This window comes from Anolis sagrei, chromosome 1, assembly GCF_037176765.1.
Source record: "Anolis sagrei isolate rAnoSag1 chromosome 1, rAnoSag1.mat, whole genome shotgun sequence".
NCBI classification, from domain to species: domain Eukaryota; kingdom Metazoa; phylum Chordata; class Lepidosauria; order Squamata; family Dactyloidae; genus Anolis; species Anolis sagrei.
Window position 1 is genome coordinate 94,089,278 of NC_090021.1, and position 16,391 is coordinate 94,105,668.

General features: G+C 38.0%; 1 protein-coding gene across 3 annotated transcripts in view; it reads right to left on the bottom strand.

Annotated features, from left to right (window-relative positions):
* Positions 1–16,391, bottom strand: part of ARMC2 (armadillo repeat containing 2) — a 78,448-nt gene that overhangs the window by 21,296 nt on the left and 40,761 nt on the right. For 2 of the 3 annotated variants that reach the window (XM_060753135.2, XM_060753140.2), the window contains 5 exons: positions 16,190–16,254; positions 14,266–14,352; positions 13,206–13,381; positions 8,511–8,613; positions 6,286–6,506 (listed from right to left, as the gene is read on the bottom strand). In XM_060753135.2, coding sequence (XP_060609118.2) covers positions 6,286–6,506; positions 8,511–8,613; positions 13,206–13,381; positions 14,266–14,352; positions 16,190–16,254 — 652 coding nt within the window. The remainder of the gene's footprint in view (positions 1–6,285; positions 6,507–8,510; positions 8,614–13,205; positions 13,382–14,265; positions 14,353–16,189; positions 16,255–16,391) is intronic. The other variant, XM_060753139.2, reaches the window with a different exon arrangement.

The following is a 16,391-nucleotide window of genomic DNA, read 5'->3' on the forward strand; positions in this document are numbered from 1 at the left end:
TCATCATCAATATCCATACTGGCACAAGAGTCTTTTCATCAAATATTTTTGCTATATAAAACATCGATCTTGTCTTTCTTTGCTTCACTGATTCCCTATTCCTTTCTAATCTTCTCTGGAAATTGTTTATCTGGTAACTTGAATTTGCTTCTTAAATAATACAATGGGGAGGGTGGGGAAGATATACTGATGCCATTGCTTTATTACTCTTCCAGACCCCCCCCCCCCTACTCCAGTCTAGTATCTCCTTTGTACAGGGAACATTCATAGAAATAAATGGCTACTTTTGGCCATCTCTTGACAATTATCATCAGTATTTTCCAATAAGACTCCAGAAATTATACTTATCCAAACCCATCCTGAGTATACAACTACAATTTACCACCAGAAATCACTTAAGGTGTGCCTATGGTTTTTATTTCTTAGGTTGCTACTAATTTATTTCTTCTTCTGCCTGTGGTTTTTATTTCTTCCTTTGCCACTAGTTCTGCTGAAGACAACTAACCAGTATTTCTGAAATGAAGGAACAAAAGGGCTGCCAATGACAGTACCAACTAGCACTAGTTCAAAGCGACCAACAGGATATGTGCAGATGGTACAACTGCACCGCAAAAATAGGACAGGCTCCTGCCACTGTCTCTTCAGTGAAACATTCTTCCAAAAATACACACAATTTTTCTGTTGCCAGGGAAAGCAGCCACCAAGATACACCTTAAACAGTTTAAGTCCCGTATCAGGACTGGTACCTAATACATGAAAACATCATCAAGAAAATGGCAAACTTGGGAGTTTGCACTGACTCAACACTACTATATTATCAACAAGCTGATTGAGGCTGGCAAAAAAACAACAACAACAAGTCTTTATTTTGCATATACTAACGAAATCACACACAGATGTGTATAACAAAAAGAAGTCACAGATAAAAAAAGAGAAACATTATTAAAATTACTAATCTCAAGAATAAAACTTCCAACAGTCTTGGAAAATAATGCATCAAAGTTGCCTGGGAGTTATGGAATTTTATAATACTCTTGCCATTGAGAACACTGCAAAAAAACAGAATTCTTGTATTTCATCATATTTGGGGCATACAAACAACTGGTTAAGTGTTTTGACAGAAACCAAGCCACAAGAACAAACCCTTTTAGAAAGTTCCATATTTTTGTATCTTCCACCCAAAAGAGTTGATGGCAACACATTACATCTTGCAGTAGCCAAAGCTCTCCTCTGGGTGGGAGTAATCAAAACGAGAAGATAAGCTGTCATAACTCTACACTCACATGTGGTAGGGGAACAAGTTGTCTTTGCTGAAAGAGTCAAACTGTGGAAGCCAAAATCCAAAAGTCTGTTCTACACACTGGCTTCTACATTCATAAACATTAAAAATGCTTCCAAAGACAAGCCAATTGCTTCAATCTTTCTGAGAATCAAAGTATAATACCACCCTGAAATAAAATGAGCTAATATGATTGAGGTTGAGTCTCCCTTTTCCAAAAATCTAAAATCCAAAAGACTAAAAAAAAATGAAACTTTTGGCTGTGACCATCACCATTGAGGAAAAGGGGCTAGTTACACATCCAGTATCAAGTGAGTTTTGCTCAGGGAGCTTTTGTTCCACCACTGTCAAGAGAAAGGGAAGGAGGAGAGGATTCTGGGTCCTGTGGCTTGACTTACGCAAAAGTAGGGAGGGAATCCAAATTATATGGCAGGCATGGACTAGGGGGATGTCAGAAAGCTCTGGAATATCACACTTGCCTTTCACACCCTTTTTTCAGTATGACTACTCCACTGAGCACCACCATTTGTTAGATAGAAGGAGAGTATGGTATGGATTGGCTTGGCAAACGTTGGAGCTTTCCAATCTCTCCAAAACCATTGCACTCATGATGGCTATTTGTAAACCAAAGGTCCTCCCTGCCTTCCCTTTCCCCCATCAAATTGTTGAGTAAAAGCTCCTAGAGAAAAACTCAGCAGGGTTACAGCCTGTGTTGGATGGGGCCGCACTCCCCCTGAAGATGCAGGTTCGCAGCTTGGGTGTGACCCTGGACTCATCGCTGAGCCTGGATCCCCAGGTTTCGGCGGTGACCAGGGGAGCATTTGCACAGCTAAAGCTTGTGCGCCAGCTGCGCCCGTACCTTGGGAAGTCTGACTTGGCCACGGTAGTCCACGCTCTGGTTACATCCCGTTTAGACTACTGCAACGCTCTGTACGTGGGGTTGCCTTTGAAGACTGCTCGGAAGCTCCAACTAGTCCAACGCTCGGCAGCCATGATTTTAACAGGAGCAGAGCACAGGGAGCATACAACCCCCCTGTTGCGCCAACTCCACTGGCTACCGATCTGCTACCGGGCTGAATTCAAAGTGCTGGCGTTGGCCTTTAAAGCCCTAAACGGTTCCGGCCCAAGCTACCTATCTGACCGCATCTCTGTCTATGAACCCACCAGGACTTTGAGATCTTCCGGGGAGACCCTGCTCTCGATCCCACCTGCTTCTCAAGCTCGGCTGGCGGGGACGAGAGATAGGGCCTTCTCGGTGGTGGCTCCTTGGCTGTGGAACGCCCTTCCTACGGACATTAGACTAGCACCATCTCTAATGGTATTCCGCAAAAAGGTGAAGACCTGGATGTTTGTGCAGGCGTTTGAGTAATTTAGTACAATCTGGTAATGAAACATAGGAATGGAACAATGGACGACGAACCTGGACTACGCTTGGATGATTAGAAGATTGGGTACGGTTGTTTTTTGTAATAATTGTGCATTGTAATTGCTTATTGGTAATTTATGGAAAATGTGTTAAGTCAATTTGTTATATGTTGTATGGAACCACTGCTGTTTCTACTGTTTTTACTGTTTGTGAACCGCTGTGAGTCGCCTTCGGGCTTGAGATATAGCGGTATATAAGCAAAGTAAATAAATAAATAAATAAATATATGTGCGGGTAGCTCCCTTTCCCCATTCCTCATTCCCTATGTATGCGCAAACAGTGGTACCTGGACTTAAGAGCATCCCAACTTAAGAGTGTTTTGAATTAAGAGATGTAGTGTGGCCCTGGTTTTGCTTTGACATACAAGCAGCATTTTGAGTTAAGAGCTAGCACCAGTTTTACCATGGCACCCTTCTTTAGCTTCTCCATCCTTGCGTTTGAGCTTGTCTTTGGGTTATTTCCAACTCCGCAAGGATTTATTTTAAAGCCCTCTTGATCAGACTTCCTATTCTCCTACCAAAGACATTATTTTAAATCGTGATATGCAATCCATCTATAGCCAATAATCTTCTGTTGAAGAAGTGAGGAACATGGTCCCAGAAGTGAGGAACATGGTCCCATACTTTCTGTTTACACCATCTAACACAGTGGTTCTCAACCTTCCTAATGCCGTGACCCCTACATACAGTCCCTCATGTTGTGGTGACCCCCAACTATAATATTGTTTTCGTTGCTACTTCACAACAGTCATGTTACTACTGTTATAAATCATAATGTAAATATCTGATATGCAGGATGCATTTTCATTCACTGGGCCAAACTGGGCACAAATACCCAATACACCCAAATGTGAATACTAGTGGGGTTGGAAGGATTGATTTTGTAATTTGGCAGTTATAGTTGCTGGGATTTATAATTCACTTATAATCAAAGAGCACTCTGAACTCCACCAGCGATGGATTTGAACCAAACTTGGCTCCCATGACCAATGGAAAACACTGGAAGGATTTGATGGGCATTGACCTTGAGTTTGGGAGTTGTAGTTCACCTATATCCAGAGAGCACTGTGGACTCAAACAATGGTGGATCTGGACCAACTTGGCACGAATACTCAATATGCCCAAATGTGAACACTGGTGGAGCCTGGGGAAAATAGATCTTGACATTTGGGAGTTGTAGTTGCTGGGATTTATAGTTCATTACAATCAAAGAACATTCTGAACTCCACCAACGATAGAATTGGCTCAAACTTCCCACATGGAATCCCTATGACCATCAGAAAATACTGTGTTTTCTTATGGTCTTTGGCGACCCCTCTGACATCCCCTCGCGACCCCCTCAGGGGTCCCGACCCCCAGGTTGAGAAACACTGATCTAACATATCCAGTCATTCACCTTTTTTTGACCCTGTATAATCTTGCATCATTCATTGGCAAAATTAGCAGGAATACCACCTGTATGTCAAAACCCTTCACCTTCTTTCCCAAAGCTTCATAGCCCAAGGTGATCTGCTCAAATGTGTTCTTTTCAGTATTGATAGTGAACACAAGAATATGGAGAAAGGGGTACTGATCTATGTTCTGGATGAGTTTTGTCAAGTTGTCAGTAACATCCTGAATACAAGTTCCAAAGACAGCACATTTCCTGATTCATGTGGTCTTGCTGAGCAATGAGTCCCCAACCACCACCAGCTTTCTTTTTTCTTGTTCTTGTGGTTGGTGGCTACATTGACTCTTTTTCTTGGCATGCAGTGTCCCTTATCATCTTCACTGCTGTTATCCTCATGAAGATATAGAAAGTGATTGCTTAGTTGGAGCAGTTCCGAGTCCCTTCTGTATGGTCTGACCCTGGCAATGACTGTTCTCCAGAATGATTCCTCAGTGTTCATTTTCCTTGGAAGTTCCTTCTTATTGGTACTGTAGGATAAATTATCACTGTGCTCTATTAAGGAAGTCCGAATTTTCTCTGATTTATTAAAGGGACTCAACACGTAGTGATAGTGCACTGACCTTCTCTTCCAAGACACCTACCAACTTGCTGAAGGTGTTGGTGGAATTATCTGGCAATAAGACACACATTGCACATAAACTACAACAGATTCCTAAAGTTCCTTTCGTCTCCATCATGCAGATATTCCTCTCTTCTTCTTCCTTACTATCAATATGGGACATAAGTGTCGCAATACTACACTGAGAGACACAAACCACTGGCTCAATCGTTTGCTGACACTTTCGCCTTTGCTGCTTTTTGGTTCACAATAACTTCAGCAAAGGCTGATTGGTGGAAAGTATGAAGGTGATCTGTTACTCTTCCAAAGCTTCGCCTCCTCCTTGGGGGAGTCTACTACTAATTATCTAAGCAGATTATTCCTAACTATGCACTAAAACCCATGATCACATAAATCACAAGCAAGCCATAAGAAAGCTTCAGATTCATACATGCCCTTGCCTTTTTCTTCCTTCTTCATATGCATGAGGAAAGAGCAGAGGAAACTTTTGCTTGCTAGTTTTAATTAATCTCTATGGACTTAACATATCATGACTTGTTAAACCAAGATATTAATAAGATCTGGGTGCACATTTTTGCATCATCCCTTCCCTCCTCTCTTCCTGATGTGCCACAACTAAAGACCTACTGTGTTAATTGACCACAGAACTGGAAACTATAGTTATCAAGACCAGAACAGAGAGGACCTTAAATGAACTTTAACCATGGTTTGTTATATCAATGATAACACATCTTTTCAGTTTTGATGAAACAGTAAACTTTGGTTCTTGAATACACACAGAGAGAGACAGTTTTCCAGGGTTGTACACTGGGAGGGGAGGAGCGAAAGAGCTACATACAGTTAGCCCTCCATAACAATTGTTTCTATATCAACAGATTCAAGCATTCATGGCTTGAAACAAAGTCCCAGCAGATATGAAGGGCCCACTGTACAATCAAAACACTTTTTTTTTGTATCTTAACTTGGAATTTGTGGTCTGTCATAATTAGCACACTATCAAAAACAGCTTGGTATTTTCATCTGCCTTCCTGAGAGTATAAAGTAAGAAAGCTGTTTAAGAAAACATACCACTTCTTATTGACGAAAGTGCAATCTAATCGTTTGGCTAATTTTGTCTTTATGGAGTTGGATTTGTATGAAGTCCAAGAGGAATTAATCTGAGATAACTCTCTCCCATCAAGATAAAATCATAGAATCATAGAATCAAAGAGTTGGAAGAGACCTCATGGGCCATCCAGTCCAACCCCCTGCCAAGAAGCAGGAATATTGCATTCAAATCACCCCTGACAGATGGCCATCCAGCCTCTGTTTAAAAGCTTCCAAAGAAAGAGCCTCCACCACACTCCGGGGCAGAGAGTTCCACTGCTGAACAGCTCTCACAGTCAGGAAGTTCTTCCTCATGTTCAGATGGAATCTCCTTTCTTGTAGTTTGAAGCCATTGTTCCGCGTCCTAGTCTCCAGAGAAGCAGAAAACAAGCTTGCTCCCTCCTCTAAAAGTTTTTGATATATTTTTTATCAAGATGTAGATTACCCCTGCATTTTAACTTATTGAAATAGAAACTTAACACTGACCTGGACCAAGATATGTCCTGAACTGGAAAATCGAGGATCATTTTCATCAATTTCATTAATCTGTTTCATTAGCTTCAACAGTATCTCAACACTTCCCTTGCTGACCATCTCATTAAGGAGCCTTGCATTTCCAGAAATGAACTTTATTGCACCCATACAATAGAGAAAGGCTTCAGTATTTGTTCCCAGGTCTTCGGTTCTTAGAATTTCAAGCAGAGAATCTATGGATAAAATTAAGAATGCCAATGTAAACGTTTCATTCTGGAGCTATTTCTGCTCAACGTCTTAGAGAATAATACTCAGACATTTCATTGTGAAGTGATCTAGTAACCAATAATATCCAATGCAAAGCAAGCACAAGACTACCCACACAATAACGATTTTCCCCTACTCCACTGCATGGAAACCCTGAGTGCCCGAGAAAAGCTTATCCATATGATAGGGAAAAGCTCAAGATGCAAAATGGTTAGAGGGTGCATAAGAGACTGAAGCTTCTATCCAAACAAGTTATCTCTGCTTGATTTCCACTCACCAGTTCCTTACTCCCACTGTAAATCCCTGCCCCACATAACAGAGCCTTTGAGAAGCATATGGGGTAGGCATGAGAAAGAAAGTGAGATTTCCCCCTTATGTAAGTAATCTGCATGAGCACAGCACTGGATGTCACCCAACAATTGCAAAATGCTATCATTTTTAGAAATATATTAGCAAGCGTTTGCTTTATTTTCCTAAGCTTTGAAGGCAGATGGTTTGTTTTGGAAACTGTTGGCAATTATATTAAAAATGGTTGGTGACTATGCACTTCAGATTTCAGTAGCTATCTGAGCTCATTTCAGTTTTAAAACAGTTTAATTACATTTATAACAGAAACATCTTCTCCTTTTCACAGCCGTGCACAGGTTCTTTCTCATACATGCATACTTTTCCTTTTGGAACCCAATCAACTTTTCTCAAAAAGGAATGTTGCTGTTGTTATTTATTTATATGCCAGTTTTCCTCTTTTAAAACAGACACAAAGTGTTTGAGGCATATACACATTCAGAACTTTAAATAATTGTTTAGTCCCCAAAATATTTTGTTCTTCAGATTACTCCAAATAATAATAATAATAATAATTCAATATTTCACTAATAATTGAAGAGGAACAACTGGAAAAGCTGACACGATATGAGGATTTAAAGATTGAACTACAAAGACTCTGGCACAAGCCAGTCAAGGTGGTCCCAGTGGTGATCGGCACACTGGGTACAGTGCCTAAAGACCTTGGTCCACACTTAAACACAATCAGTGCTGACAAAATTACCATATGTCAGCTGCAAAAGGCCACCCTACTTGGATCTGCACGCATTATTCGCTGATACATCACACAGTCCTAGACACTTGGTAAGTGTCTTACATGTGATCCAATACAACAACCAGCTAATCTTGTTGTGTTTCAAATAATAATGATAAATAGCTATAAGATAGCTGGACTGTACTCAGCTGTGATTAATTGGCACCCTAATAGTTTATATCAAAGAGCAAGCATTTTTCCTTCTTTCCTGAAGTATTAAAGATTTGGATGCATAAGCTACAGTTGTATATTCATAACTAATTCATATTCATAATCCTTACATATTCATGATTGTGGCAGCAGTGCAGGGAATATGCAGGAAATGTGAAAGTCCCCCAATTCTGCCTCAATTTGAAGCAGCCACGGATAGTAACAGAGATCTAATCTCCTGTCAATCAAGATGAGCAGACCAATCCCCAGGGTGAAGGGGAATTGTAAAAGGAATCTGTCTTCTGACTGAAGGCAGCTGGCTGGAGGAGAACAGACCTCCATAACTCACAGTGGCTACTGCCTAGTAAAGAAGGCCTGCAAGGGGCTGGGCCAGAAAGTGCTAAAAATCTAAGACCTTGGCCTGACATACTTAGATAGTGAATGCTGTGGACCAAAACCACATTATAAACTATCTGTGAAAAATCAGATAACATTATTGTTAGAATCAAATAGAGAATCTTGAAAATGGTATTTTGTTGTTTTTCCTCATATATCACACTAAAATTTACACCAAAAAAATCAAATAAAGAGATGGAAGATCAATGTAAAATCAAAGCATAGTCCGAAAAGCTATCAAAAGTATAAGATACTGTATTTCTAGACTGTCCTTACATATTAGCAGTGTATTTTCTCTTATTTGCTGTAAAAGAGAAACAGATGCTATGCATGGTAACAGTCATACCTAATATCCTGTCATTCTGAATGAGAGTGTCGTTTTTTTCATTTCTGCTTATTTTAAATACCAGCTTGCAAACATTAAGTAAATTCTTCCCACTCACTTTCAGCTGCAAATGAAGATGGCAAAAGAGAATAAAATATTGTCAATGAAATCAGATAGATTGTATTCTTCTGCTACTTCTTCAAGAGCCTACAGAACATTTATATATTCATTTCTGTTTTTTTTTAAAAAAGCTTTTTATATATAGCACAAAGGTTCTATCTAGTACTTTCTGGTAACTCAGAAAATGGCTGAGAAAACAGAACACCTACCACATATTGTCACTTTTTATTATAAACTAATGGAATTACTGGATGTCCAGAGGACAACAAAAAGCTTTGGTTCATCTGTCTCATTTCACAACATCTCCATATTCTGGGAGGGGAATAAGGATGCAGAAGATGGTTGGACATCACTTAATGGGAATACCCTTGGGCTGTGCTGATTCAAGGAAATTATCTTGAGGACAAAAATTCACACTGGATTTCTTGGTATATTTTTCATGTAACCCATACATGCCTACCAATGCAGCACTCAAATAGGCGAAAAGAGAACTTCATAGTCATGCCCTCAATCTTTGATGTCAAAAAGCACAGAGGAAGGTACCCACTTGAAAATATCCAAGAGGGTTGGATATTTTCTAATAAAAAAGGGATGTTATCTAAATTTTATTTTCAACTAGAGTGATTGATTCAAGCTAGAATTTTAGCATTAATGTAAACATAGAAATAAGGCATTTGTTAAGTTATTACTTAAATGAAAAACAGTGCTAAAGAACCATGTACAGCTGATTCGTAATTCAAATCCTAGTTCTTTTGGATTTTTGCAAAACTACACATTCCTTTTGTCAGGCCTTCAAACATGGGGAATTAAAAGGTTTAGGTCACAAGTTCCAAACCACTCACTCAGATGGGGTTCTTGTGTTTTACATTTCATAACCCCCCTCATCTGTCCCAGAAAACTGGAACTTCTGCTAGCATCCTTTTTTTTTCATGTCAGGAGCGACTTGAGAAACTGTAAATTACTTCTGGTGTGAAAGAATTGGCCATCTGTAAGGACATTGCCCAGGGGATGCCAGGATGTTTTACCATCCTGTGGGTGGCTTTTCTCATGTTCCCGCATGGGGAGCTGGAGCTGACAGAGGGAACTCAACCTGCTCTCCCCTGAATCCATGTGAGAAACAGTAAACTAAAGGAGGGGAGAGTAAATATAAGGTTATATATATTACGTGGGGTTTACGTGGGGTTGCCCTTGAAGACTGCCCGGAAGCTTCAGATGGTCCAGCGCTCGGCAGCCAGGTTGCTAACGGGAGCGGCACTCAGGGAGCATACCACTCCTCTGTTGAGCCAGCTCCACTGGCTGCCAATCCGCTACCGGGCACAATTCAAGGTGCTGGCTTTAGCCTATAAAGCCCTAAACGGTTCTGGCCCCGCTTACCTCTCCGAACGCATCTCCACCTATGAACCGACCAGAACATTAAGATCGTCTGGGGAGGCCCTGCTCTCGGTCCCGCCTGCGTCACAGGCGCGTCTGGCGGGGACGAGAGACAGGGCCTTCTCAGTGGTGGCCCCTCGGCTATGGAATGCCTTGCCGGCAGACATCAGACAGGCACCTTCGTTGCTGACGTTTCGGAGAATGGTTAAGACCTGGCTCTATGAACAAGCGTTCGGCTAAGCAATGCAACCAATCAAGGAAGACGGTAAATGGAACATAGGAACGGCACAAGGACTATGAGAACGGATCTGATTTCAACTGAGGCGTTATATATGTTGTTTGTTGATTTGTCTTGTCTGATTGTTAACTGTTGTGGATCGACGTGTTGATCCTGTTGTTGTATTGTTATGTTTTAATTGCACTGTAAACCGCATTGAGTCGCCTGTTAAGGGCTGAAAAATGCGGTATAAAAGTGAAGCAAATAAATAAATAAATAAATAAATAAATATAAGGGGAAGAGGACTGGGAAAAACTGAATGGGCTTTACAGGCTGGATGAGAAATAGATTTTTCAAAAATGAATGTAGCTTCATCTTCTTCTTCTTAAGCTCAAAGCAGGGATGTGTGGTGATGGGGCAGCAGTAAAATAATAAGAGGGAATTTTCCACTTCCTTAAAATAGGCAATTAAAATTAAATACATGCCTACAAATTTAACTTATGCTTTGTAGTTAAATTCTCCTACCCTCACACATAAACATCACTGAATTAGTTTTTAAATATATTTAAAATTAACTAAACATATTAACATTTTCAACTGACTTTCATATTTCTAGTCAACTTAATTTCAAAGGGAATAATGTCTCATTGCCCTATACTCACAAATTACAGTGTAAAGCAGAACCAAATCTAATACTCTTGAAGTGTACTTAAGCCATGTTTGAAAATAAAATTCACTAAACCACTCATAAGAGTTTCAAGTAAATCTTAATTTGTTAAACTAAGTTTTCCTTATTTCCGTTCTGTGCACAGTATATATTCATGCTATAAGACTATTGAATTATTTTCCACACGACTTTTTAATTTCTACCTTTCTTCTATGAGTTTTTTAAAAATTGTGGATTATATTTTAATCAATTAAGAGCATGATTTTATATTATTTTTTCATGCTAAAAGACTTTTTATTCCACAGTTAATAAATGTAATAATAATAATTGTTACTTATACACACACTATGTTTATATTTTGGATCAAATATGAACTATTTTAAGTGTATATGTGTGTGCGAGAACAGGGCAGGACATTAACTTCTTAATTCCTAATTACTATAGTGGGCTGTGTTTTTTAACTTCAGATACATCTCTTTAATTTGGAGATGTATTTGATGAAGTGTTCCCAAAGACAGCCCAGCGTATTTTCCCATGAAGTTTTCAACTGCTAAGTCGTGATTGAGTGACTGCAACATAAGGGTGAAACACAAATGTCAAACCCAGAAGTCTTCCAGATGGAACAAAGAAAAGAAACGTCAAGAAGCAACCTTAAATGACATGACATAAATTGGCACAAATCACCACTCTGGATGTGTCAACCATCAAGCCCTCCCATTTATGCACCCAAATATTTTTATCAATATTGGAGCACTGCCACTTCTTTCATTGGGATTTTTTTTTTTTGCGCTAAGAATTATAAGTTTTGGCCTGACAGTGATGACTTAAGTTCTTACAAATTATTTCTAAAAAAAATACAATAGAAGTTTCAGCTAAATATCTCTTCTCAATGAAAATGTTTATAAGTTTGTTTTTGTTTGTTTTTTAAAAGTTACTTTCAAATAAGCTGAACATATTTATCAAGAATTACATTAAAATGTATAACATATCATAATAATAGTTAGCAGAATTATTAGTTTTATTAGTACTAATAAAACAGCAATGTTATAAATAAAAGCCTGGAAATTAATTTTACTGCAAATAAATGTACAAAAGCATCCTTCAATCAACATCTGGCTTAAACAGACATTATTCTATAATGACCCAAGGCACAAACCTTGAAAACATATCTTTTGGCATAGGAAGCAGGCAAAGAATTATAATAATAATTAATTCTTTTTATTTGGGTTTCTTTTGTTATTTATCTCTTTGTTATACTGCCAGCTGTTCAGGACAAGGAGGAATATGTTGTTATTTATGAGATTGGCTCTTTGGTATATTTTAGATACACTTAAAAAGAAGTAGCTGTGGTTCAGATAGTTTCCCCTTCAAGTAAATCAGTTTGGGTGAGCAGAATTCCTGATTGGACTTCAGAAAGAGGAAAATTATTGTACTATCTTTTATATCTTGTAATATCAGTCACCCATTCTGGGAATAATTGTAGTTACAGGTAACTTTGATACTATAGTCCTTAAGAATGCTTTCCTTTATATAATTTAAAGTTCACTTTCAGTGCTTTAGGGGGCAATCCTATATGCATTTAACCAGGGTAAGCTCCTTTTAACTCAGTGGGATTTATTCATGACTACACATGGATAGGTGATTTTTATTACTGTCCTATTATAAAAAATAATACCAATAATATAATTAAATGTGACATATGAAAAGGAAAATTAGGTGCAATGTTTGGTCAACTCATATGCTGACAAATTATTCATCTTTTCCTGAATTATTTATGTACTTGTTTAATTAAGTGCAATTTTATTTCACAAGAAATATCAGGCAATTATAAAACTACAGTGCTTATAGAATATATAATCCATCACATTATATGATAATCACAATTCAGGGCTCATCCGGATTGATTAAAAAAAGAAAGTCAAAAATTTTGTTCCTCTTCTCTCTGATTTTGCTCTGGAGGTTGATACACGTTATAATTTGTTCTTATTGTCGTTTGCCTTCCAGCCATTTCTAATTATGGCAACCCAAAGGAAAATCCATCATGGATTTTCTGGGCAAGATTTTATCACAGCGAGTTGCCACTGCTTTCCTCTGAGGCTGGGAAAGTATAACTTGCCCAAGATCACCTAGCAGATTTCATGGCTGGAAGAGAGTCGAACCCTGGTCTTCCAGTATCCTAGTCCAACACTCAAACCACTTTAGCATGCTGTCAGCTCCTTGAACAATCAGAGACTTTTAAAATACCAGGTTGGTTTATTTTAACCCAGTATAATATTGCAAAGAACAGAAACAAAATTAAGGGTTTTTCATTCAGACTGGATGCGTCCTTTCCTTAACTTACGTCTAGAATAATTTTTGCAAGTTTCAGGCCAAGTGGATCGGAAGCAATGTCAACTAATTTGTACAAAGTTTTCAGACACAAACTTCGCCTTTTAAATCGCTTTCCAAGCATATTTCCTTCTTCCAAGGCTTGATAGAGAATAGTACAGGAATGGCAAAGCTTTTCTACATTGTCTTCTATTTGATGCAAAAAAGAAAGCAAAAAATCATTACCCTTTTTTTAAAAAAAGGCTTCCAAGTCAATATCAAGTACAACAAATTTCAATACTACAGCACTAAACCAGGGACCTTTCTAGGGGCTAGCAGCTCAAGCAACAAATTTAGCCCTTCTTTTAGTTCTGATTTTGCCCTCCCTTGTTTTATTCCAGATGATACGTACATTATGAGCCAAACCTCCCACCTCAACTTTTTTATCAACCATAAACATTGCACGAATACATGCTATGAAAGGTATGATCCAATGAAAGACGGTAAAAGTAGCTGATTTGATGGTTCTCAGGAACACTGCAGGCAAGCTTTCTTTAAGGAAAACAAGAAGGACCCATTACGTTGAGGTCCACTACTGTATTCAGGCTGACTTGTTAGTACCTCACAAGTGAACCAACCTCTCCTATTTAGCTTGCTACTGTTTATCCATCACTCATGGTCTATAAAAGTTTTTATTGCTCTATGGACAAGGCACAAATAGTCATGACACAAATAACTGGTTTAAAAAGTGAGGGAGAGAACTGCTAAGGGCTAGAGATAAGACTCATGTTGCAGTCATTATAAAGGGAAGGAAGCTCCTCATATGCTATTAGTGTTTGCGGCCTCTTTATAATATAACCCGAGGCCTTTAAATACTACTGGAAATGTTTCCTGCAAACTCCAAATCTAAAATTGTACTATCCCTTAAGCCAATGGTAGGAGCAATTTATGATTTGCTGTTGCACATTACTGCATATGCTGCTAGTGGAGAACCATTATGGTAAATAACAAATTACAGGAAATAAGCATTAAAATCTGTTTCATTAAAAGCAAAATACGTCTAGTAGCAAAATATCTATACATATATTACATACCCATCTCTAGCTGCTGTAAAATAGGTAAAATTTTCACATTCCAGTAGTTTTCTTCCTCTTCTGTCTCATTTGCTTCCAAACAATTTTCTAAAATATGAGAGCATACTATTAGAAGATAACATGTTAAAATGTAGCTTCAATTTGCAACAAAACAAACATATAGTAGAACAAATTTTGACAGTACTGTGACTTTATTATTCTGGCACTTCAGCAAAATCATAAAATAATATAATGTGCCAAAAAAGTGGATTTTTTTAAAAAAGTAGTATTATTACTAATAATGAATTTTGTTACCGCCTCTCCTCATGGCTCGAGTTGGGGTACAACATGGTTAAGACAGATAAAATATAATACTATCAAAATGCATACATTAACATAGACAAACAAAGATTACCAATAGTAATAAAATGTAGATTAAATTCAGTTTAAAACTGGTGGAAGAGATAGGTATTCTGTTTTATCTTGAATCCTGACAATGGGCTTAGCTGTTACATCTCTTTCAAGACGCCATTCCACAGTCTTGGAGCAGCTGATGAAAGGTCATACTAGCATTTTCAACTGCCACAATAGTAAAACAAAAATAGAAAACTTAACGAAGACAGACTGACAAGTTGAATTTTTTTTCTCCATCTCAGTGGTTTATTGATCATAACCACAGCTTTGTATTGTGGTTACAACAATGACACTAGTCTACATTTATTGGTTGCTGTTAATAGCATATATATATATACATACACACACACACACACACACAAAAGCCTTAGCAACACTCTGCTTTATAGAGCTTTACAAAGCAGAATACCACTTCGAGTCCCTTTGGGGAGATAGGCAGTATATAAATACATTATTATTATTATTATTTGAAACACAACAAGATGAGTCCACAGCAGACAAGATCATTCTGCTGGTTGTTGTATTGGATCACACGTCAGACACTTCCCAAGTGTCTAGGACTGTGTGATGTATTGGCAAATAATGCCAATAATTATTATTTATTATCATATATTATTATTTATTATCATATATTATTATTATTATTATTATTATTATTATTATTATTGGCCTAGTTGCTTAGTTGCAAGTGACCGAGACTCCACCCTGTCTCCCCCTCCAATTAATTATTTTACTCTTTTTTGCAATTTTAAAAAATAAAAATGCGGGGGCAATTTTGCTACAACTGCAGTGATCCCTGGACAATTTTAAATCATGCTTACATTACCATCTGTCTTGCCAAGTTGCCTGCAATAACTGTATTAAGCAAATGTTTTTAAATATGTTTATTTATTTCTTATTGTAAATTTGTTTTTCTAGGTTATTGTTTTACATATGTATATGGTTTTGTATTGTCTTTTATATAATGTTGTGAGCCACTTTGGAGAGGAAAAGCAGGATATAAATAAAGATTATTATTATTATCATAATCATCATAATCATAATCATCATCATTGAAAGCATTACTTTACATTCTGGTTAAATAAAGACTGCCTGCCTGTGGATATAAATCAGACTGAGGAGGGAAGAAAAAGCATGGCAAAATGCCCCAACACTGATGTTGGGAACAGCAGGTGAGCCATTTTGGTGGGAATAGGGACCATATTTTATAAAAATAAAAATCGAAATGCTGGAAAATTCCACAAAAACAGGCTTGTGATCCTATACTCTCCCCTTCATTGCTCTTGCTGCATGGGTAGAGGAAAACAGGAGTGAGTGTGTTCGAGACAGAGGCCTTACCCAAGCTCACAGACACACAATGCTGAAGTACAATATTGAATTAATTACAAATTAAGTCTATATTGCTCTTGACTTATTTACAGATTTAGCCAATCCTGTGATATCACATACCTTACTTGGGCTCACAGAGAATCACACACACAATGCAAAATATTATTCTGGATTAACTGCAAACTAGGACTAAATGATGTACCTGACTTATTTAAAGGTTTGGAGCATTCTGTGTTGGCTGGACTTTCCTCCCCCTTAACCAAGTCACTAGAAGAGAAAACAAAAAGTTTAGAAAAGTGAAGGGAAAAATGAAATCATTGAACATAGTATCAGTTTCCTCTTAAATTCAGACAACTGAGAAGGTTTTTCAGTACGTGGAAAGCACATGTTATCACTGATACACC